The sequence below is a fragment of the Podarcis gaigeae genome, assembly GCF_964106915.1.
Source record: "Podarcis gaigeae genome assembly, chromosome: 12".
Classification (NCBI taxonomy): Eukaryota; Metazoa; Chordata; class Lepidosauria; order Squamata; family Lacertidae; genus Podarcis; species Podarcis gaigeae.
The window spans coordinates 35,970,594-35,992,791 of NC_139688.1; the positions used below are offsets into that span (position 1 = coordinate 35,970,594).

At 41.1% G+C, this 22,198-nt stretch overlaps 2 protein-coding genes across 8 annotated transcripts in view; both read right to left on the reverse strand.

Annotated features, from left to right (window-relative positions):
- The window catches only part of GSDME (gasdermin E), a 33,236-nt gene extending 25,764 nt beyond the window's left edge, over positions 1 to 7,472 (reverse strand). Inside the window, exons 1-2 of one of the 3 annotated variants that reach the window (XM_083705949.1) lie at positions 7,315 to 7,472; positions 5,435 to 5,472 (exon numbers count right to left, since the gene is read on the reverse strand). The gene's annotated coding sequence lies outside the window, so the exon portion shown is untranslated. Of the gene's footprint in view, positions 1 to 5,434; positions 5,473 to 6,651; positions 6,945 to 7,314 lie in introns of those variants that run through there. The other 2 variants (XM_083705950.1, XM_083705948.1) reach the window with 2 other exon arrangements.
- Positions 7,473 to 8,196: 724 nt separating this feature from the next.
- Positions 8,197 to 22,193, reverse strand: LOC310828419 (uncharacterized protein). 5 transcript variants are annotated; one of them, XM_083706103.1, is made up of 14 exons: positions 22,117 to 22,193; positions 20,775 to 20,810; positions 18,811 to 18,859; positions 18,649 to 18,715; positions 17,566 to 17,616; positions 15,331 to 15,358; positions 15,034 to 15,064; positions 14,505 to 14,562; positions 13,548 to 13,578; positions 11,981 to 12,017; positions 11,588 to 11,623; positions 9,589 to 9,624; positions 8,993 to 9,020; positions 8,197 to 8,342 (listed from the first exon to the last, which is right to left on the reverse strand). In XM_083706103.1, exons 1-14 carry the CDS (start codon positions 22,163 to 22,165, stop codon positions 8,328 to 8,330), a joined length of 552 nt encoding a protein of 183 aa, XP_083562229.1. In that variant the 5' UTR covers positions 22,166 to 22,193; the 3' UTR covers positions 8,197 to 8,327. The 5 variants fall into 5 exon arrangements, with proteins under 5 accessions (XP_083562229.1, XP_083562232.1, XP_083562230.1 ...); XM_083706106.1 differs by lacking the exon at positions 22,117 to 22,193 and adding an exon at positions 21,927 to 22,109; XM_083706104.1 differs by lacking the exon at positions 22,117 to 22,193 and adding an exon at positions 21,927 to 22,109 and having other exon boundaries at positions 20,775 to 20,848.
- Positions 22,194 to 22,198: the final 5 nt, after the last annotated feature.

Below are 22,198 nucleotides of genomic sequence, written 5' to 3' on the forward strand. Positions count from 1 at the left end.
AATGCTTTTCAGACTCGTTGAAAGTAGGTTTGAAATTTGTTTTATCTAATTTGTAAAGAACTTATATTAATGTAATTGCCAGTTATAATTTATGTGCACAACTTTGAGTTTAATTGATGAATCTGCCGTTTTTATACAACCACAATTTGACTGGAACATGTGACTAAATACTGAACCAAGCAAGCCGCAAGGCAGCATGTATTGGAACAGGCAACATATAATCCTTAAAACTGGAACTAATTAGTTTTAACTAATGTAGCAAACAACTCACTTTGCTGAAGACACAACATGTGTCTTTGTAACACAAAAAGTGTCAGATGCAAGTGCCAGACCTCCTTGACAGACCAGTGGTCTAGATTCGATTCTAAGCAAAAATATTAAGAGATAGTTTTCAGCTAAAAAGAGTTCTTCAGAGTGCCAGAAGTGAAGTAGAAATGTCATCCAATTATCCCTTGTTCTTTCTTATAGTGGAAAGACATTAGGGCTGACTCAGATATAAAGTGCTTGGGAGTTTCCATGTAGATACAGTGGTACCTCAGGCTAAGAACTTAATTTGTTCTGGAGGTCCATTCTTAACCTGAAACTGTTCTTAACCTGAAGCACCACTTTAGCTAATGGGGCCTCCCGCTGCTGCCGCACCGCCGGAGCATGATTTCTGTTCTCACCCTGAAGCAAAGTTCTTAACCCAAGGTACTATTTCTGGGTTAGCGGAGTCTGTAACCTGAAGTGTATGTAACCTGAAGCCTATGTAACCTGAGATACCACTGTACTTATAAGAAGGATAAAGAGGAGATTACAACAAAGGTACAGTTTACCTGTACAGATTACAGTGGTATCTCAGGTTATACAGACATCCAGAACGAATTAAGTTCTTAACCCGAGGTACCACTGTATATAGACACTCCCACGGTCAGAGTTCAGGCAAAAAAGTTTTTTGTTCCTGCACTGGTCAGCTAGAATTCCTAAAGAAGAACATAAAATGAAAGCCTCTCTTTCAGACTCTGGCCGTGATTTTTCTATATATTCCTTTGAGGTTACATAAAAGTGATTTTTTTTAAAAAAAAAAAAGTCAAAGTATTTCCTGCCCCATCCCTTTTAAGGGTTTCTTCTTTTAAAAAAAGTTTGGTAATCCTCAGAACAACTAGCTATTTACAACCAGTGTTTTCTAAAACTGGAAATTAAAGATTCCCCCACACCAAAATTCATGCATGTAGCAATGGGCAAGCTATTAATTTTTATCTCTATTTTGGTAGGCGAGTAACTGTTGTGAAATGAACTGAATAGCTGCAGCACATTGACAACAAATGGATGGGGGGGGGGGAGGTTCCTTTCTGACAGGGTTCTTCTGACAGAGCTGAGATTTATTAAAAAGCATGCTATTTGCCAAACATTAATAGCATGATAGTTATTTAACTGTCATAAATCAAAACACCTAACTTCTCTGAATTTAAATGAAGCGTGAAGCAAATGTTCTTCTCTGAACTGTAGCATGTAAGATCTACTGCCTAAAGCCAAGTTTTGAAATTTAATCATTTTTAAAACATTTTTAAAATCATTTAAAAAAATATAATGTGAGTAAACACCATCACCTTCATTCAAAACAGATTCAGACCAGCAGATGGATAGTTTTTCTAGAACAAGGCCTGCATTAGACTGTGATAAAGTGGGGCAGGGCATTCGGCATCTCAGCTAAAGACTCTTGTGGAATGGAGAATGCTTTTTGCTCTAGATGGTTGGCACTCCCTGCTCTAATCATCTGTTTCGGGCGGAAGACCAATTCCAAATACACCCCCGCCCAAATGTCTGATCAGCGCTGCCAAAGCTAGCAGTGCCAACCATCTGTTTTGTGGAGGAACCCTTGTGTGCAGGAATGAATATCCAAGCTGCTGCACTAGAATATTTCTGCGTGGGAATTATAGTGAAAGTCTGCCCCACCCTCAACAATCATTTGGGCTTTCCAGATATCATTCTAACACACACTAAACTACTTGCTAAAGGAAGGCTGGAAATTCCTTACGACGACGATGACGACTACTACTACTACTACCATTATTTCAATCTATATGCACTTGCTCAGGATGGCAAACACATAAATAATGTCAGCACGAGGCCCTCAGCTCACAATGGTCAGTTGGGTATATTAATGGGGGAACAGTGTTAGAAACGCTGATATGTAAGCCAGGCACCAAATGGCTCCTTAAATCAGGGTTAAAAAGGGACCCCTGACCATTAGGTCCAGTTGTGGCCGACTCTGGGGTTGCGACGCTCATCTCGCTTTATTGCCAAGGGAGCCGGCATACAGCTTCCAGGTCATGTGGCCAGCATGACTAAGCCGCTTCTGGCAAACCAGAGCAGTGCACGGAAACGGCGTTTACCTTCCTGCCAGAGTGTACTTTGTACTACTTGTACTTTGATGTGCTTTCGAACTGCTAGGTTGGCTGGAGCTGGGACTGAGCAATGGGAGCTCACCCCATCGCGGGGATTTGAAACGCGACCTTCTGATCGGCAAGTCCTAGGCTCTGTGGTATAACCCACAGCACCACCCGTGTCCCTAAAACCAGGGTTAAAGGTAAAGGTACCCCTGCCCGTATGGGCCAGTCTTGACAGACTCTAGGGTTGTGCGCTCATCTCACTCTAGAGGCCGGGAGCCAGCGCTGTCCGGAGACACTTCCGGGTCACGTGGCCAGCGTGACATACAAGTGGCCAAAAAGGAATGTCTATTTGCTGTTTGCGGGCCAGCCAGCTCAAAGGTTCTATTTTTCAATATGATCTTTTGGTTGCTGAAATTCGTTCTGATCGTGCAGACAAAATATCACAGATAGAATTCTACAGGATGTGTTGTTAGTATGTGAAAACAGACAAGATCCAAGGATCCCCAGGCACGCACCTCCAGATGGTGATGTCAGGCGTCATCCTGGCACCCGAGCATCTTCACTTGGTTGCAAGTGGCCAATAGCCAATTGCAAAATGCACCTGACAAATTTTGACAATCTTTCCTGTATCCTGGTCCCAAGCTGTATAGGACTTTATACACCAAAACCTAAACTTCGTCTACTTGCTAACTAGCAGAGGAATTATTTCAGCAATGACGTACTAAGGCAGTGACCAGTGAGCAGCTGAACTTCCGTAGTTTGCAGAAGCTGCCATTTCCGAACCAACGTCAGGAGGAGCCCCACACAGAGCACATTGCAGCAATCCTGGAGTTTAGCAGCACACAGGCAACAGTGGACAGTGAATGCGGTCCAGAAATGGCTGCAGCTGTCTTACCAACTGAAGCTGGTAAAAGGCACTCCTTTTACCATTGAGGTTCCCTGGGTCTCTAGAAGCAAAGATGGACACAGGAACACCCCAGACTACAAACTTGCTATTGCAGAGTGAGTACGACCCCATCCAAAGCAGGCAACTGACCAGTTATCTGGACTTGAGGATCACCAACACACCATGCCTCCGTCTTGCCAGGATTCAGAGTCAAGTTTGTTGGCCCTCATCCAGTCCACCACCACTCCCAACAGCTTCATATAGATGTTAATCAACATTGGGTACACAATGGTACCTTGATGCACCCCACAGCACTACTGCTAAAAGACAATCACCCAATAAATTGACCCTGGAAATAAGATTGTGGCTGCTGTAAAGCAGTGCCTCCAAAAAACATTTCACTAAGTCAATTCCAACTTTCACTTAAAAACATGTCTGTCCGTCCCCAAAAAATTACTAATTTAAATTAAATTCTACCTTTAAAAAAACACAAGACACATAATCTTACCGCAAGGAAGACTATATTTGTCCATTCGGCCTAGTATTGTCAACTCTGATTCACTAGGCTAGGCATAGGCAAACTCAGCCCTCTAGATGTTTTGGGACTACAGCTCCCACCATCCCTGACCACTGGTCCTGCTAGCTAGGGATGATGGGAGTTGTAGTCCCAGAACATCTGGAGGGCCAAGTTTGCCTGTGCCTTGCACTAGACCAAGGTCTCAGGGAGAGGGTACTTCACTTCACCAGCTGCCAGGTGGTTTTAAATGGAGAGGCCAGGATTTCAAACCCTTTGCACTCTACTATGGAGTTGTAGTCCCTTCCAAGAGCACATACCAACTAAACTCAAATATTTTTTATTTCAGTGGGAGAATTATATGGGTACCAAATTCCCCATTATAATGGAAAGTGGTTGGTCATCAGTAGGTTGTGCCCACCTTTTTGAGTTAAAATTATATCTTTTAAATGCAAACAAAGTAAGCTGTGGGCAGATCCACACCATACATTAAAAGTGTATTTGATGCACATTTAAAGTACATTGCTTTTCCCTTAATCCTGGGAACTGTAGTTACTCCCTTTGCAGCATCCATAACAAACTACAGTTCCCAGGATGCCTTGCATTCTCCTTATTTTAAAATGCAGTGGAGGGCCCTGGGTATGTTCTTCCAAGTCAAACATAGATCATAGATATGCAGCTGGCATGACAGATCATAGAATTGTAGGGTTGGAAGGGACCCTGAGGATCATCTAGTCCAACCCCCTGAAATGCGGGAATATGCAGCTGTCCCATACCGGGATTGAACCTGCAACCTTGGCGTTATCAGCACCATGCTCTTACCAACCGAGCTAGATGCAGCCATAGGAACAATTCACATAACTATTTTGAAGTTGCAATACCCTTGTGTGATGGCCTCGTACTTTTTATTTTCACACAGGGAACCATTTGTGCAAAATTCCCTACAGCTGAAAAGCTGCAGTAGTCCTGAATGAAATAACTGTTTTTTAATTGACGTAATACACTCGTGCTCTTAGGAACAGTTTATTTTTCACACAAACTGCTCCTTATTTTCAGAGGTGAAAATGAAGTGGTCAAGACATCACATGAACTTTACTGAACCTCAAAAATAAATGTATGAATTGGTTCCAAATTTTACAGACATTTCAAATGATCTGCACAGTGAGAGAAGGCTGTAACAGATGAAGACTTCTCTCATTTTGAATGGTAGAACTGTAAAGTTGGAAGGGCCCCATCTAGTTCAACCCCCTGCAATGTTACAGCTAAATGATCACAGCTAAAGAATCTTTGATAGATAGTCATCCAAACACTTTTTAAAAACCTCAAATGAAGGAGAGTCCACCACCTTATCTGGGAATAAGCCCCATTGGACTAAGTGGAGCTTATTTTTGAGTAATCATATGTAGGATCTTGTGGCGCAGGGGAAGAGAGGATAGTAAAACACTTATACAAGTCCCAGTAATGCCAGCCAAACTGCTATACTTAAAAATGTGGTAACAAGTGATTGAAACCTACCAATACTTAATGCAGTTGCATTTACAAGGAAACCTGAAGTGGAAATGCATTGATGGCAGAAGACAAAAGAAAGACTAATCAGAGCAGAGTATATTGTTGGGCAATTGTAATGAAAACTGCACCCACAACTTCAGTCATGAAACTCACCTGTTAACTTTGGGGCCGTCACTATCTCTCAGACCTCACTGTGTCGTTGTGAAGAACAAACACGGAGTGAATGAAATGCAAAGAGAGAAATTAACTTGGCCAAGAAAGGCAACAGATACCGGTAAGTATTTAAATAAACAAAACTGTGTATACCTCCTTGAGCTTCTTGAAGAAAGGTTAGGATACAGATAAATGTAAATCGTTTACATCACTGCTATACAGTTATGTGTGTGGAAGAGGCCAACACTGTTGTGTGGCTACAAACCATGTCTGAAAAATCAGCATGGCTGTGTATAAAAAAGACCCATGAAAACATATCACTGGTATACAATATGTGGGTGGAAGAGGGAATGGGGTGTGTGTGTGTGTGTGTGTGAAGGTTGTTGGGTTTTTTTTACAGCAATTCTATTTTAAGAGTGTGCATGAGAGAAAAAGGTGAAGCAACTCAATATGGAATATAGTATATGGTGTCCACAGGGCACAAAAACTTAAGTTTTTAAACTAGCCAAAACACTTTTAAATGATTTTAGGGGTGCCATGACATTATAGAATTACGTATAGTTGAGAGAACATAGATAAAGAGGATCCTCCTCTTCCTCTTTCAATACTAGAGTGTTGCGAGGTGAGTAGCAGACAGGATGAAACTACATCACAGAAGTTCCAGGAAGGACAAAGGGAAGTAGCTCTTCGGCGTATTCATAACTAATATTGGGAATTGACCATTGCATGATGTGGCAATGGCTGCTGGCCTTGGATGACTTTAAAAGGAAATGGAAAGCCCAAAAGCAAGTTTATCAATGGCTACTGCAACATGATCTGGAGACACGCAAGGCCACCAGCTCAGTGAAGCTAAACCAGTCTGTGTACAGTACCGTAGCTACTGGGGGTGGACTAGCTGGGTTTTTTGCCCCAGATGAAGTCTCCATAAGGGTGCAATTGAGGCTTCCATCCTCTGTGTGTGTGTGTGTATACACAAATGCATGTGGGGTGTGGGGAGAGGTGTCAAGCTGAACCCAGCTGAAATAAAGTCTAGTTTTGGCCCTGCTGTGAAGGTTAATACCCGGATGGGTGGCCACCTGGGAACCACACAAACACTACTTCAGGGGATAATAATGCTGATGATTTTATTATTTGTACCCTGTTATCAGGGCTGGCTCCATGGCAGAAGATAGGCAAGAAAATAAGAGGAAAACAAACAATGTATTAGCCAATATTACTCATCAGGTGTTGGGCAGCAAACAAGGAGGGAACATAAGAAGAGTGTGCTGGATCACTCCAGCATCCCGTCCCCACAGCGGCCAACCAGATGCTTGAGGGAAAAGTGCAAGCAGGATTTGAGCACAAGCGAGAGCCCTCGCGCCTCCTGTGGTTTCCAGCCACTGGTTTTCAGAGGCACGGCTGCCTCTGGCCGTGGAGGCAGAGTCTAGCCACTGTGGCCAGTAGTGGCCATCTATAGCCGTCTCCTCCACTGCTGGCTTTATCCCTGCTTGTGGACTTCCCTTGCCTGGCCACTTGTGGGGAACTGGAGGTTGCAGCGTGAAGCCCCTTGACCTGGGAGGAAGGCTTCCCTCTGAGGAGACAAGGTCCAAGGGCTGCAGTCTCAGCAGCCTTGCGCTTCAAACCGTGGGGCTCTTTTGCGTTCTTAGAGCGCGAGCCTTGAGGAAAAGCAGGTTTTTCGGTGCGGGAGAGACGGACCCACGTCCAGAATTTGTTGTCTTTTTTCCTTTTTAAAGGCAAGGCTTTCGAAAGGGAGGGCTGTGGGGCGTTACACGAGAGGAGCACAGGAGAGAAAGGAAGGCAGAACTCCGCGAGCGACAGAAGAGGCGAAGGGGGGGGGGAGCTGTGGAGACTTGACGCGCGGAGGAGGGCCCTTTACTCACGGCTGCTCCGCGTTCGCCCGCGCGCCGCCGCTCGCGAACCCGACGTCTGCGCGACCCTCTTCGGCGCAGCTGGACTGCAACTCATTGTTTGCGCCTGCCTCTCACTCCAGGCCGCGACGCCCAGTCCGGCGGGGCCACGCCCTTTTCTCCCCCCGCCCCGCCCAGTATGCCGCTGGCTAGGAAAAGGGAAGAGCGCGTGGAGGACAAAGGGCGGGCCTAGAGATAGGGAAAGGGTGGATTTGCACCTATTTCTTGGGATTAACTAAGGCTACTTCCTGTGATGGTAAATAAAATTAAATGGGGGGGGGGGGGAATTCAGGCTGGCATTTGATGGCAACAATATGTGCTGTAAAAGATGCGCGCATTTGAGGCGCGCCCATCCTACAATAAACACCCATTAGGAAGCACCCTAAAAATAGTTGTCAGTCTGGCCAGCATGAAATGGGAAGGGGCTTCTTATATGCGAGGGAGGGTAAAATACTCTAATGATGTCAAAAGCAATCCTAACTCTCATGTTTGACCTCGAATAGAGACAATGGTTCCCTGAATCCACTATTAACCTATTGCAATTAGAATTGTTAGTAATCAAAGTGCCTACTGTACTCTGCATGTATTTCAATGCAGTCACAGACTGTACGTTTTGCATTTCAGTCTTTAGGAGTGGCTTTCAGTAGATCATGCAGCTGCTGCCCCTATTCACAAGTGGTAGAGATCATGTATAGCCCCCTATGGACCCAATGCCTACGTGATGCTTTACTGTATTGATAAACAATCTCTAAACTGCACCAGAAGAAATGCAATTTTGTCCAAGTGAAGACAGATACCTTTGATGCTTTTCACACCAACAATTTATTATTAATAACTATACTAACTCAAACTATAGCAGGATTAAAATATCTTTATTTGGCATATAGCTATAAATATTTTAATATGGTTCACCAAAATTTAAAATGTCAAACATGAAAGCTCTCCAGCACTCAAATAGGTTATTGTTACACCACACTGGACTTCTGCTATTCAAACTCATCCTGCAAAGAGAATATTAGATGAATAGGTTTTTAAAAAATATATTCTAAGCATTTCTACAAAAAAAGTCCACTTCAACCAATAAGCACCTCGAGTAAGCAGCTGTTGTGATTCCCACCCCCCAAATATACTGGGTTTTATCAACTTAAGTCATATGACATGTTGAAATCAATGGATTTAAGTTAGTCATATGCATTGATTTCAGGTTTATTCTGAGTATGAGTTAGTTGGATACAATTCACTATTTGTATTTACTGACTAATTTTAATAGTTGGATAAATAGGCATCAAGGGGGAATACATAAAATATAAGTACAATAAACTAAAGTGAATAAAATGTGAAATACTCAATCCTGTGTTTGCTTCATATTGTTAATATAGGTGAGGACTCTTCTACAGGCAGTGACAAACACAAGAGAAACACAGAAACACTGCAAGTACAAGATTCCAGCTTGCCGCCACCACAGGAAGTTGCAAAAACAGCTAAATTTTCAAGCTGACTGGTATGGCTGTAAAAAGTGGGCAGATCAGATTTTAGATTAAAGAAATTGTTCGGCAGAGAATCAGCATGACTTTCTATGTCCAATGTGTTTGGATTTAAGGTATAAGAATTGCACAGCAGCTGCCCACCTAGCCCAAGACACTTTGCTTACCTGTGATAATGAGTCTTCAACAACATAGCTAAATCGGGGGGAAATAATAACAGATTAGGTTCATAATCTGTGATGTGGTCCACCACTTTATGACTGCAATCCTATTCATATTCGCTGGAGAGTCAATCTTGAATTCCAGATTGTGGATTGTGTCACTCCCACAATGAGGTAAAAGGTAGAAAGTGGGAGTGATAAGAGGTGTCCTGTTCTCCTATTCAGGTCAGAGCACACTTGTGGCCATGTAAGGACTGGTGCAAAATTCTTAAGGCCTCAACATTTAGCTGGTTTTGGATGCCCCACACCACAATAGCTACACTGTATCATCACATTATTGTCACTAAAGTTGCCTGTCCACAGCGACCATTCTTTGACCTGAATATGAAAGTCTCAGCAATTTTACCAAGCTAAGTCAGTGGGTAGCAACTTGTCCTTAAAATCCACCAAGGATAATCCTTGTCACCCTCACAGAAAATCCAAAGAGTTACTATTCGCAAAGTACTTGAATTATTTAGTGACCCCCTCACTTCATTAATTTTAAGTACACAGAGAATCAAATTAATGTTTTAAAGAAGAATTAATTTTTCACTGTATGATACCTAGAGCCATCTTCTCCAGTCTGAGTTTCAACAGTTCTGTGGGATGGAATCAAAGCAAAATTAACCTTCAAGTGAGTGAGTTTTGTCATGACTACAGCAGGAGGAAAGATTTAATCTTTCTTCCTCATATACCACAGTCCCCAAATGAACAAGGGGTCAATCCTGCAGTTATAGTACAATCCCATACATATCAAACCAGAATTAAGTCCTGTTGAGGCATACTATCAGGTAAATTGGTACAGGATTGCAGCCTATACCAATTTCATATCTGGTATGATTCTAAGCATTTCATTGTGGAAGTTTGTTACATATTCTTTACGTCAAAAGAGTGCAATTCATTGTCCTGGTTATTACTTACCAAGCCCTAAATAGCATGGGGTCAAGCTGCTTGACTGTCTCCTCTTATGTGAACTTGTCTATCATTTAAGATCAGCTGTTTTACCCACGTCTGGGTGAAACTTCTCCCCCTGGTGCCCTTGGCAAGGAGCTGTATCGGTGCTCCCCTGCTCTGTCCCTTGTGCCCTTGCCTGAGGAGCCTGTACACCTCATCCGGCCACGCAGAGCAGCAAAGGAGTGGCCCTGGAAGTGTACAGACAGGCGAGCAGGCTGACTTCACTCTATGCCTGGGCCCTTGGCAGGAGCCAATCTAACCACCCCTGCCTCTTGCATGTGTTCTAAGACAAAACTGATGACCATATGCAAGAGGCCTTTCTCTGTGGTGGTACCTCATATGTGGAAATCCCTGCTCAATAAGTTAGGTTGTAGTCATATATTTATATTCCACCAGCATTGAAAACACTCTTTTTTAAAGCAATATGTTGTTGTTGGTTCTATGTTTGTTAGTTTGTTTGTTTGCTGTTGCTTATGACATTTTTTTTTTTTTAGGGAAGCGGGTGGCGCTGTGGGTAAAACCTCAGTGCCTAGGACTTGCCGATCGTATGGTCGGCGGTTCGAATCCCCGCGGCGGGGTGAGCTCCCGTCGTTCGGTCCCAGCTCCTGCCCACCTAGCAGTTGGAAAGCACCCTTAAGTGCAAGTAGATAAATAGGTACCGCTTTATAGCGGGAAGGTAAACGGCGTTTCCGTGTGCTGCGCTGGTGCTGGCTTGCCAGAGCAGCTTCGTCACATTGGCCACGTGACCCAGAAGTGTCCTCGGACAGCGCTGGCCCCCAGCCTCTTAAGCGAGATGGGCACGCAACCCCCGAGTCGGTCACGACTGGCCCGTACGGGCAGGGGTACCTTTACCTTTACGACATTTTTTTGCTGATGTTTTAATTTGATGAATTGTATCTTAATGGTTGAATCACTCTTGCTTTTGTACTTCTTAGCTGCTTTGACGGACTGCTTTTTGAAAGCAAAAAAAGCAGGTGATACAATTCTGAAAATAATAAAAAATACTTGGCCTTTAGTGCCTCTATATTTACACTCTGAATAATTGTAGAATAGCTGTTGGCAACCCCTCGTGTTTAGGTACTTCGAGGAACTGGCATTGGCAACAGAGGCCTCTTAAGAAACCTATTTTTATGTTATTGTTCATTAAACAAGAACTAATCAAATGAGATAAGTAATTGTTATAGCAATTGGCTACATAAAATGCCTCAAGAAGCTGGTAAGCACTGATGTCAGTCAGCCAAAAACAAATAAATGTAGTGATTCTGTATCCCACATAGTCATAAATGTCCATCTACTTCATAGGAGAATGTGAAACTGCATGTACCCTGCCATTACCTGTGATGGTGTTTAAATAGAAGCTGTATTATTTTCAGGTTCCTTAAACATTCCCTTTTAGTTAATAAATATTCCAGTAGAATATGCTAGTGCATTTGTACATACACACTCTGCACTATGCGAAAGTGGCAAATGCGTAGCATGCTTCTAAACAGGGATCATCTTATTCTTCTTAGTCAAACTAGCATTAATTCCTTGGGAAAACTCCACCAGGGATATGCCTCTCACATTCAAGCAATTTCAAAACGAACTAAATTATGCAGTTGCCCTTACCTCTTCTCCAGCACAAAAGCACCCTCTGTCTGAGTGCTGTGGATATTCAAATGAAAATCTTATCATTTAAAAAGTCACAGATATTGATTTACATGTAAAAAATAGAAGATAGGTTATTCAGGTACATAGCTCAAGGGGAAAAGAGCTCAAAGGGAAAAGGCATCTTCTAATTAAAACTGTATTTCAATTAGGCACATATGAAAAATATGTCCACAGACAAGTGAGAACTCACTGAAATTTTTTTTATAGTCTTATGCTAAGCAGTGTGGCTGCAGAATTTTAGCTAAAATAACTGAATTTTAAAGAAAATATATTACCCAACTTCATACACAGTCAATCACTTAGAACAACTTTCTATAAGTAGACAATGGGGTGAAAAAGTCAAGCCCTCACCTGGCATGTTTTCTAGGTTCACTTAGAATTCTTTTATCTGTAAAATTGAATATTATATTATACACAGGCACATCTGGGAATCTTTCAATATCTCTTTGCTTGGTCTAGTGTGGTGTAGTGGTTAAGAGCGGTAGTCTCGTAATCCTGGGTAACCGGGTTCGCGTCTCCGCTCCTCCACATGCAGCTGCTGGGTGACCTTGGGCCAGTCACACTTCCTTGAAGTCTCTCAGCCCCACTCACCTCACAGAGTGTTTGTTGTGGGGGAGGAAGGGAAAGGAGAATGTTAGCCGCTTTGAGACTCCTTAAAGGGAGTGAAAGGCGGGATATCAAATCCAAACTCCTCTTCTTCTTCTTTTTCTTCTTCTTTTTCTTCTTCTTCTTCTTCTTCTTCTTCTTCTTCTTCTTCTTCTTCTTCTTCTTCTAACAGTCTAAAACTTGCTGTATCAGTCAGCAAGTGCATAAGATGGAGGATACTTCTAGCATCTAACATTAGAAAAGATGGAAAGAATTCCAGGGATCTTCACCAGTGCCAAAGACTTTATTTTATTTATTAAATTTGTTAGTCACTTTATCTTGCCCTAGACAAGATATATAATGGCGGCACCAAGCAAGCCTCCTTGAGGAAAGCATTCCACAGACAGGAAGCCACTGCAGGAAAGGATCATTCTTGTGTTGCCACCTTCTGGACCTCTTGTGGAGGGACACATAAGGAACATCCTCAGAGGATGATCACAGGGTCCAGGTTGGCTCATATGGGGAGAGGCAGTCCTTGAGGTATTGCGGTCCTGAGCCATTTAAGGCCTTATAAGTCAAAGGCCTTATAAGTCATAACCAACACTCTGGGAATTGGGCCTAGAAAGTAACTGATGCCCAGTTCAGTCAGGCTAGGATTGGTGTTATATGTTCAAACTGTGTTGCCACTGGCTACTGAATTCTGCACCAGCTGCAGTTTTAAACTGTCTTCAGAAGCAGCCCCACATATAACACATTGCAATGATCTAACCTAGAGATTACCAGAACATAAAATTTAGGCTACCCCTGTCCCGATAGGGGCAAAGCTGGGATACCAGCTAAAGCTGTGGAAGGCACTGCTCGCCACTGAGGCCACCTGGGTCTCAAGTGACAGCAATGGATCCAGACGTACCTCTAACCTGCATACCTGCTCCTTCAGAGGGACTGTTTAGGAAAACTTTCAATGTGTGATGCTTTATTCTGTTTTTAATCGGTTGGGAGCCACCCAGAGTGGCTGGGGAGGACCAGCCGGATGGGTGGGGGTATAAATAAATAAATAAATTATTATTATTACTACTACTACTACTACTACTACTACTACTACTGTATCTCACTGTAGTTCAAAATCAAGGTTTAGCCGTCAATATCATATGAAGGTTCAGTTTGAAGTTCCCCTCTTATTGCTGATTACAATGGGTCAAAATATTTAGTACAGTAATGTGAAATTTTGGCACCTTACACAGTAGGATTACTAGGAAGGGCATACAGACTAACATAAAAGTAAGCAGATGTATAATAAATATCAATGTCCTTTACAGTCACTAAAACAACATACCTTGGCTATTGAGAAGCTCAGACTCTTCATACTAAAAAAGAAAGACACAATCTAACTGATATTTCAGCAAACCAAGCAAAACGTCTTTATAATGGAAAGTGTAATGGAAAGTGATATATGACATGTCACAACCCCAATCTTTCCAATCCTAGTTTTATTTATTTATTAGATTGTGGAAGGGTTTTGTTTTTTTGCAGGACACCCTTCAGTAAGAAATCATACACATACAAAATTATTAGTGATAAAAATATCACTATCCATGTATACACATACACAAAGCAGAACAACATAGGAAAAAAATCAGTATAAAAATAATACTAATAAGAATACTAATAATACAAAATTATTAGTGATAAAAATATCACTATCCATGTATACACATACACAAAGCAGAACAACATAGGGAAAAAATCAGCATAAAAATTCAGCAGAGAACATAATAAGCCAAGAACGAATGTTGCATTTGGAGAAATAAACTTCAAAACATTTTCTAATACTGAATCTGTAAAGAGCAACAAATGTATATAATTCATGGTCAGGGCTTCTGCCATTCTCTAGATTCAACAAGCTAAAAATATTCATGATTAAGTACTATGGAAAGTCCATAGTTATTATTACTTTCTCCCTTGCTTTTTAATGGCTTTCTTTAGCTAGATTGGGCCAGTCTATTGGCTGTATCCAATGCTACAGCTTCAGTGGGGCAAGGAATTTTCATGCAAACAAAGGAACCTTCTTTCCCTTTCCTGCCCTCTGTGCACTCTCAAAATTAGGTTGGGAGACCTTCTGGAGCAGATTTGCGGAGAGGGACAAGGGGAGAAGAGCAAACAGAAATCCTATTGAATCAATGGAACTCTGATGGCACAGCAATGGATACAACCCAATGACTTGATAACCCAATTGACCAGATATCACTTTTTCAGAAGTGCATATACCACCCCTGAAGTAATTTATACTCACCCAGAAGTTTGTGACATTCAAGTAATTTGATATCTCACCCGAAAGCCTCTCAATCTCACTTTGAAAGTAAATCAGAATACAAACACAAATTCATATCCATATGTTTACATTTAAACGCTACTCTTTATCATGTGAAGGATGCTAACCAAAATGGTTAGCAAATATAAAATGTGCATTCACAAGCTGCTAGTCTAATGATGGAGGCTGACAGACCACAAGCCCATGAATGTGTGCATGTGTGTGTGATCTTTCTGTTCCGAAATGCACAGAAGTTATATGATGTTGTTCAATGTCAGTGTTATCCCACAAAGTTCCATATATTTCCCTGTCACTTATCTTATCACAAAAAATCCAGAGTATTTTTTTGGGGGGGCGGGGGGGATGTGGTTGTTGTGCAAGAATGCTAAATTTACTTCAACTGTGCAACCTAAATTTCCAGGTGTATTGAATCATATCCACAGAATAGTGGAAGTTTAGATATGACCACAGTCTGTTGTTTAAAATGTTGTGTTAACATATCATGTCTTACTTTTCATATTCTTCTTTCTTTAGGGCCCAATCTAAGAAGAAAGAAAAATATAATTCTGCTCCTTGCAAGTGGAATTTTAGTTGCTATTTTAAGATAAAAGTACCCTCTCCCAACATGGTATTGCAATAATCACTACAAATGTTACCTGTTCTCTTACCCACAAACCCCCTACTCTTTGAAACCTACTTACTTGCTTGAATATATCTTCATCCTTATCGCCTTATTGCCTATCACAAAATAAAATATGCTGCGTCTCTAAGAATGCTCCTCAATGGGTTTACTTTTGTAAATACATACCTTTTGTTTTATAACGCAGCCGGGAGTTCTAATGTGGAAAAGAATTAGAACAGTATTAGATCAAAATATTTACATACTATTTTATCTATTTTAAGCCACTTCCTTTAAGAGGAAAATCTCACCAAGGCCACATACAACTAAAATACAATACAGTAGAACAAAACAATTAACCACTAAAAAATCAACAAGGATCCCATCCCACAAAGTACAGTAAATAACTACAACAAAAGCCATCCACAGATCACAACTCAAGAAAAAGCAGACAAAACCAAGTGGGTCTGGGGACCTTCCTGAACTCCTGAAGTGATCAGCTAGTAAATAATTTCAGCAATGTGGGTCACAGCATAAAAGACCCTTTCCCTCATGCTTACAAACCTAATTGCTCTCAGAGGAGTGTAGGTAAGAATATCAAAATACATGCAGACTGGTATGTGGGAAGAAAATCCTTCAGATAACTTGGACACATTTCATTTTGGGCTTGAATGGTTAAAACAGAACTCTAAATTGAGCTCCTAAACACACCAGCAATTAGTGCAACTAGTACAGTATTGGTATCACATGATCCATTCTGTATCAGCTGAAGTTTCCGAACTGTATTTTAAGGCAGCTCTACACAGAGTGCATTGCAGTAGTCCAGCCATAACACGGCTAGCACATGGATAACCAAGGTAATGTCTAACCTCTCCAGATAAAGCTGCAGTTAGCAAACCAGCCTAAGCTGCAAAAAAGCACTCCTGGCTACCACCACCAGCTGACCTTAACCTGTTAGTGCTGAGTTCAAGAGAACTACCAAACTACACACTTGGTCTTTAAAGGAGACTGCAACCCCATCAAAGATAAACTGTAAACCTCAATCCAGAGCAGTCAGTTTCACTACCAAAATACCTCCATTTTACCTGGATGCAGCCTCAGGTCAGAGCCAGCTCACCCACGAGGCACCCCTCATGCCCCATTGCTTCTGCCAGCAGCAGAGAAGTGGTGCTGGCATTGGAGCCAATTTATGTCGAGATGATGCTATACAACCTAGGTAAGGGATGCTTCAGTGAGGTGGTGTGGCGGCAGTAGGATGGGGAGGCACTTCCAGTTTTGCCTCAAGCTGCAAAATGGGACACGCCATCCCGCCTCAGGTTGTTTGCCCTCATCCCCACCAAAACTGCTTCCAGAAACCCATTCAAGAGCTCAGCAGGCTTCCTGGGATTGGAAGATAGAAATGAGATGCAGAGCTGGGTGTCATCCACATACTGTTGACACTTCAAACCTCTAGATGACTTCCTGCAACCGTTAAAAAAGCATCAGCCTTGTGGCTCCTCAATGGCCATGGAGTGGAACAGTAGCTCCCCAACACCACCTTCTACGGCTGCTTATCCAGGAAGGACTGGAAGAATAACATGCATCCTAAATTAAACCCATATAAACAACTTAGATGGATGCCATCTTCAATGACTTCAAGTGTTACTGAGAGGTCCAAAAGAACTAACAGGATAGCACTTTCTGCATCTATTTCCCAGCAGAAGTCATCCACCAGCATGACCAAATCTGCTTCCATCCCCAAAGCAGACTGGAATAATCCCAAACTACTTGAAGTCGAGAAGCCACATGCTCCAACATCTTGCCCAAAACCGGCAGATTTGAGATATAGGATATATTTCCTCTTAGATCAGGGGTTCCAAAACTGTGGTCCATGGACCACCAGTAGTCCATGAACTTCATTCAGGTGGTGTGTGGCATGTTAATTGATTTGTAGTTGAAAACAGTATGTGGCACATTGATTGTATAACATATTCATTTTGATTTTTAATTGATTTTTTAATTTTTATTATTTTTGGTTGTATTACAATTTGGATTTTATGGAATTCAAATTGTAATACACTAAAATACAATATGTAAGAAATAAAAGCAATTAAAATGCAATTAAAAATCAGGCAGCACTTGGCACAATGGCTACAACAGGCAGAAAAGTCATTAAGTGGTCCACCAAGTACCTCAGCTATTTTCAAGAGGTCTGTTGGGTGGGGGATTAGGAACTACTGCCTTAGATCCTATGAACTGGCATAAATTACCTCTGTAGCTAATATTTAATTCAGAACTCAAGCAAGGGATTATTTCTGGCCACCAAACCCATGCCTTCAAATGGAGTAAAGTTCTGATTGAAACAACATCCCCCAACCCTGGCACTGAAGCATAGGAACAGGCTTTAAGCCAGCCATAAATGTATATAAAATGTCAGATAGGTACCGCATTTTTTAGCTTCCTATTTTCTGTTCTCAGAGCATCAATCTCCTGGACCTAAACAAACAAACAAAAACACAACCAAACAAAACATTATTGTTGCAGTCCAAGTAACATATCTCAAAGCTCAGGTTTGCTTTTCTCAGATAATTGTATTTCCAAAGGCTTTAATGGTTGCTCTTTGCTTTATACGTGGAATTTGGCAGTTCCAGACTTGCTTCTGACATATCACAATACTGAGAAACATCCATTGCTTAGGCTTTCAACTGATATATAGGTACATGTGGCCAAGCATGTAGATCATTATTATCTTCTCTCTTTTTTGCAGGCACTTAAATATTTTTATTTTTTTAAACTAAATTCTGAAAATGTTGTGGAATAATTTATGGAATAATTTAGGTTGTGGAATAATTTAGGTTGCAACACTAACCCCCCTTACTTGGGAGTTAGCTCCATTTAATTCAGCAGGACTTGCTTAAGAGTAGACATGGTTAGGATTGCTTTAAGCAGCAATGTTGCTTAATTTGTTTAGTACTGGCCATAGCTTTCCAAAACAGACACGATCCACTTCCCAAAAAGTCCCAATTTTATGGCAGCTTTAAAATGTGGCCCATTGACTCTTTACCTCAAGGAAGCCATAGGCAGCTCCAAGGGCTCAGTTTGAGCCAGGACTCATGAGCACACAGTCTTAGACTATGTGGTGCAATAATAGTATCTCAGAGTATACGCCAAACGTATTACGCTAATAATGGAGTAACTGTACATATAGTAAAAGCCAGTGGGTGAAGTCTTGGCAGAATCTACATTTTGAAAAGAGATGCAAGTGGGCTTTACCAACTATTTCAAAGAAGACACTCTCTAGGTTGTATCCAGTGTTACTTTTACTCAGAGTAGACCCACTGAAATTAACAGACATTATTAACTTAGGCATCTACTCTGAGCAGATAGAACCCTCTCTCACACAACACAAAGACACAGGGAAAATTAAAGAGCACCCATAAAATTAAGCATTGCTCCATAAGACATTCCTTATCTGCATATACACAGTTTTCATTTTCATGGGCAAGATTTGTTTCATAAATTACTTACAGATTGGCTGCTGTCCAAAAAGGTGCAGATTTCATGTACAAGCCTCTTTCTCTGGTCCTTGTTTTTTCTTAAATAAAAAAATTCCATTTTTATAATGAATTTTAATTTACATACAATTTAATTTTTAAAAGTCACATCAATCTTTCAAATGGGAGTACTTACAAAATCTGCAGATAGGTTTCATTTTTCACTAGCATCTGCTCACTATTTTCTATGGTTAAACATGCAGAGATGGTAGGTTATACTATCACAAACAGGTTAATTAGAGACAAATATATTTGTGTCTGTACTACTTGCTTACATAAGTTAGTTCATCACTGCATCTGAATATAATACTGAATATATTAACCCCCACTCAGATCTGTGAGATAGAGTGGAGTTTACAAGATAAAAACATTTAAGAATATCAGTGAGGGCAAAGTGCTAATAAAGAATTATATTTGTGGGAATGGTGGCAAAATGTCACGGAAGGAGGCCAGGATGTTAAGAAACAGTTGCAGAATGTTGATGATTAGCATGATGAGAAATTACCAGCATGAATCAGACCATTTTATGCCAAATACAATTGAAATTCAGAAGCTCTGCTTGCAGAAAATTGCAAAGGGACGTGCTCGGTTTGATACACAATACTTACTGGGGGGGGGGGGAAGAATGTTGTCTATTTGATTAATTCTGTTCTACATTGTATTTCACTTTATTGTATCTGCTAGTTTTGATACTAGTTGCTTTGACATTTTCAAATAATAACACACACACACCTTAGCGATTTTATGGAACCAGGTCATATGGATCATTTTGCAAGTTCCTTTGGAACATGATTGTTCAATGTTACATTTATTTCTGTGAAAAATTTATGGACCACCATTAAGAAGAGATTCTAGGGCAGTTTACATACAGAGCACCCTTTCCTTAAATTATCATATCTGGAAGAACCAACACTTGGAATACATTTCCACTCACTATTAGGATCAATAGATTTTAAAATAGGAAGACAGATTGCAGGATGGACCTTTATAGCTGAGCTGCAATTATCCCTCATCTCCAGAGGCTGTACAGTGCGACCCATCATTTGCAGAAGTAGCATGTGATACTGCCTTAGATTGTTCTACTTCAAAATGCAGGAAAATGACAAAAATCTGATAATTTCCCTGCATAAAGCATACATGGAATGTTTTATGGCTAGGCTAAAACTTTGGTCCCTATTGCACTAGTTTTTCACATGCAGTGAGGTGCTAACATGGGGTATCATTCAAATCTGTTTCGCAAATGGTTCCACTCAGAATAGACTTTCAGAATGTGCTCTTTCTCTACATCTTGTGAAATTGGGTCATAGAGGTAAAAAGTGTCTGATATTAATATGAAACCCCAATTGTGAATGACTTTGAGACACCTAGTTAACCACCATTAGCAGCCTTGCTATTGTGCTGCTGTTGCTGCTGTTGTGTTAATAGATCACTGCCATGGGCCAGTATGTTCTAAAGGCAATATTTTCAGATGGACTTATAATTCCTTATCACTCAGTCAAATTTATTTGCTAAAAACTATTGATCATCACAAAAACACAGTGTTGAGGTACATTTTAGCATAACCAGTCCCTAGCACACTGGAACCCATGCTGTAAAATGAAATTTTGTTTAACCTGTTGGGCTCTTAAAGGAAACGTAGAAACCTTATATGTAGTATATCCATCAGCAAGTGCAATTTTTCTTCCTACCATTCAAAACGGAAATTCTGAAGATTCACATTGAGAAATCTATCCCTAGGACAATTATGCATGGAGTAATAAATACATACTTAACAGTATTTTTCACCTCTCCCTGGCCACAAATACTGTACATAAAGAGGACAGCTCGGGGTGCCCTGCACACAGTGCGTCTTCCAAATAATATCTCTTTTACAGAAATCCTTCACAATACCTGGCAACAGGCTTAAGGGTTACCCAAGGGGAGCTTTAAAAGATGCCTATAAATGGGAAGATATCATACATACAAATAAAATAGATCTTAAAATTATTGCCAGAGCTGTTAATCAGCTAGCAAAACACTCACCACAGTACAATTCTATATTGATAAACACTCTTTGCAGATATTATCTGATACTAAAAACATTAAATAAGTCTGTCTTACCTTGTTTCTCAAGTAGTGGCATTTTAAAAGAAAAACCTGGAACCAGGAATAAACATGAAGCCATCAGGTCAAACCTGATAAGACACAACCTACAGCTAAAGACTATTATTGTTCACACATCTTGCAATCCTTAAAATGCTTGCAAGATGTGTGAGAGCATCAATACCCTAATTTATATATAGTCAAGACAAATTATTAACTGCACTTGGGGGGTGGGGGGTGGAATAGCAACTTTATAACTAATCTAACAATTGGCAGTGAGCAACAAAGAAGAAACAGAATGTTTCAGATGTACAGAATCCAGATTAGATACTAGATAACATTGTCTCTGTATATGGTGATACAATTACAAAAAGGTCACAGCCCCATGCACTCTGCAAATTAATCTGGAATAAATCCCTCTCCCCTCATTTACAATCACTAATTTCGGTTGTGAACTGCCCTGAGATCTACTGATGAAGGGAGGTATACAAATTTAATAAACAAAGAAACCCCTATTTCACCATAAATAAGCACGCATCAAAAGTCAGGGGGAGGAGAGAACTTTGCCTTAAATTTAGTATAATGTTTTGTCACTTATAAGAATAATTACATTATATATGCACGCCACCCACCAGGCTGAGTTGCCCCAACCACTCTTCATGCCGGCTGCCTTGGAGGCCTGTTGGCAGGTGGAAAGTTGGGGCTGAAACCTTTTAAATCCATAAAGGTGGCGGTGAATTGAATGAGGCATGATATGCCCTTATCCCCAGCTCCAGAAAAGTGAGGGCAGAATCATTTCATGTACCTCAGGGTGTTTTCTTCTTTTGGGGGCGGGTGTACGTAAAAATGCAGCCCCATTTAGCCCTAAGGATTTCACCCCGCCTTAAAAAAAATATACATATATATTTATTAAGTTTTCCATTTTAACGATCCAACAAAATCCACATTAAAACATTCCAAATTATAATACAATTAAAAAGCCAAATTTTATGCCAAATTCTATATCTTTGGGTGGCTTCCCATGCTCTGAAGTTCGGGTGGTGATGATCTCATATTGTACTGCATTCCTTAATGGATTTTACCCCCTTTTTTGCCTAAACAAGCCCATATAGAGAAAGATAATAAGGGGAAATCCATGCGTTATAATAACAATAATAAATTTCCTCTCACCCTCCATATCCCCCCTACCACCCTCTATTTCGAAAGCTCTCGCTGCCTTTCTGAAAGTGTCTTGTAAAATAAAATAAGGGGACCATAAAAATAAATAAGGGGACCATGAGGTGGAAGAGCGTGGATTAGCTGCTGCTATTATTCCCTTCCACCCACCCGGACAGTATCGCTCTCTCTTTGCCCCGCCCACCAGCCACTCCACGGCGCCTTCCCGCGCTTCTCAAGCCAGAGGTGCGCATGCGCGCGGGGCGGAGCAGGCCCAGGCGAGCGTT

Coding starts and splice junctions, on each gene's coding strand:
- LOC310828419 (XM_083706102.1), bottom strand. CDS start 21,417: ATGAAGAGTGGTTGGGGCAACTCAGCCTG. Junction 18,860..20,774: donor GCCACTACTTGAGAAACAAG/GTAAGACAGACT, acceptor GTTTAACCATAG/AAAATAGTGAGCAGATGCTA. Junction 18,716..18,810: donor GAAACCTATCTGCAGATTTT/GTAAGTACTCCC, acceptor TTTTTATTTAAG/AAAAAACAAGGACCAGAGAA.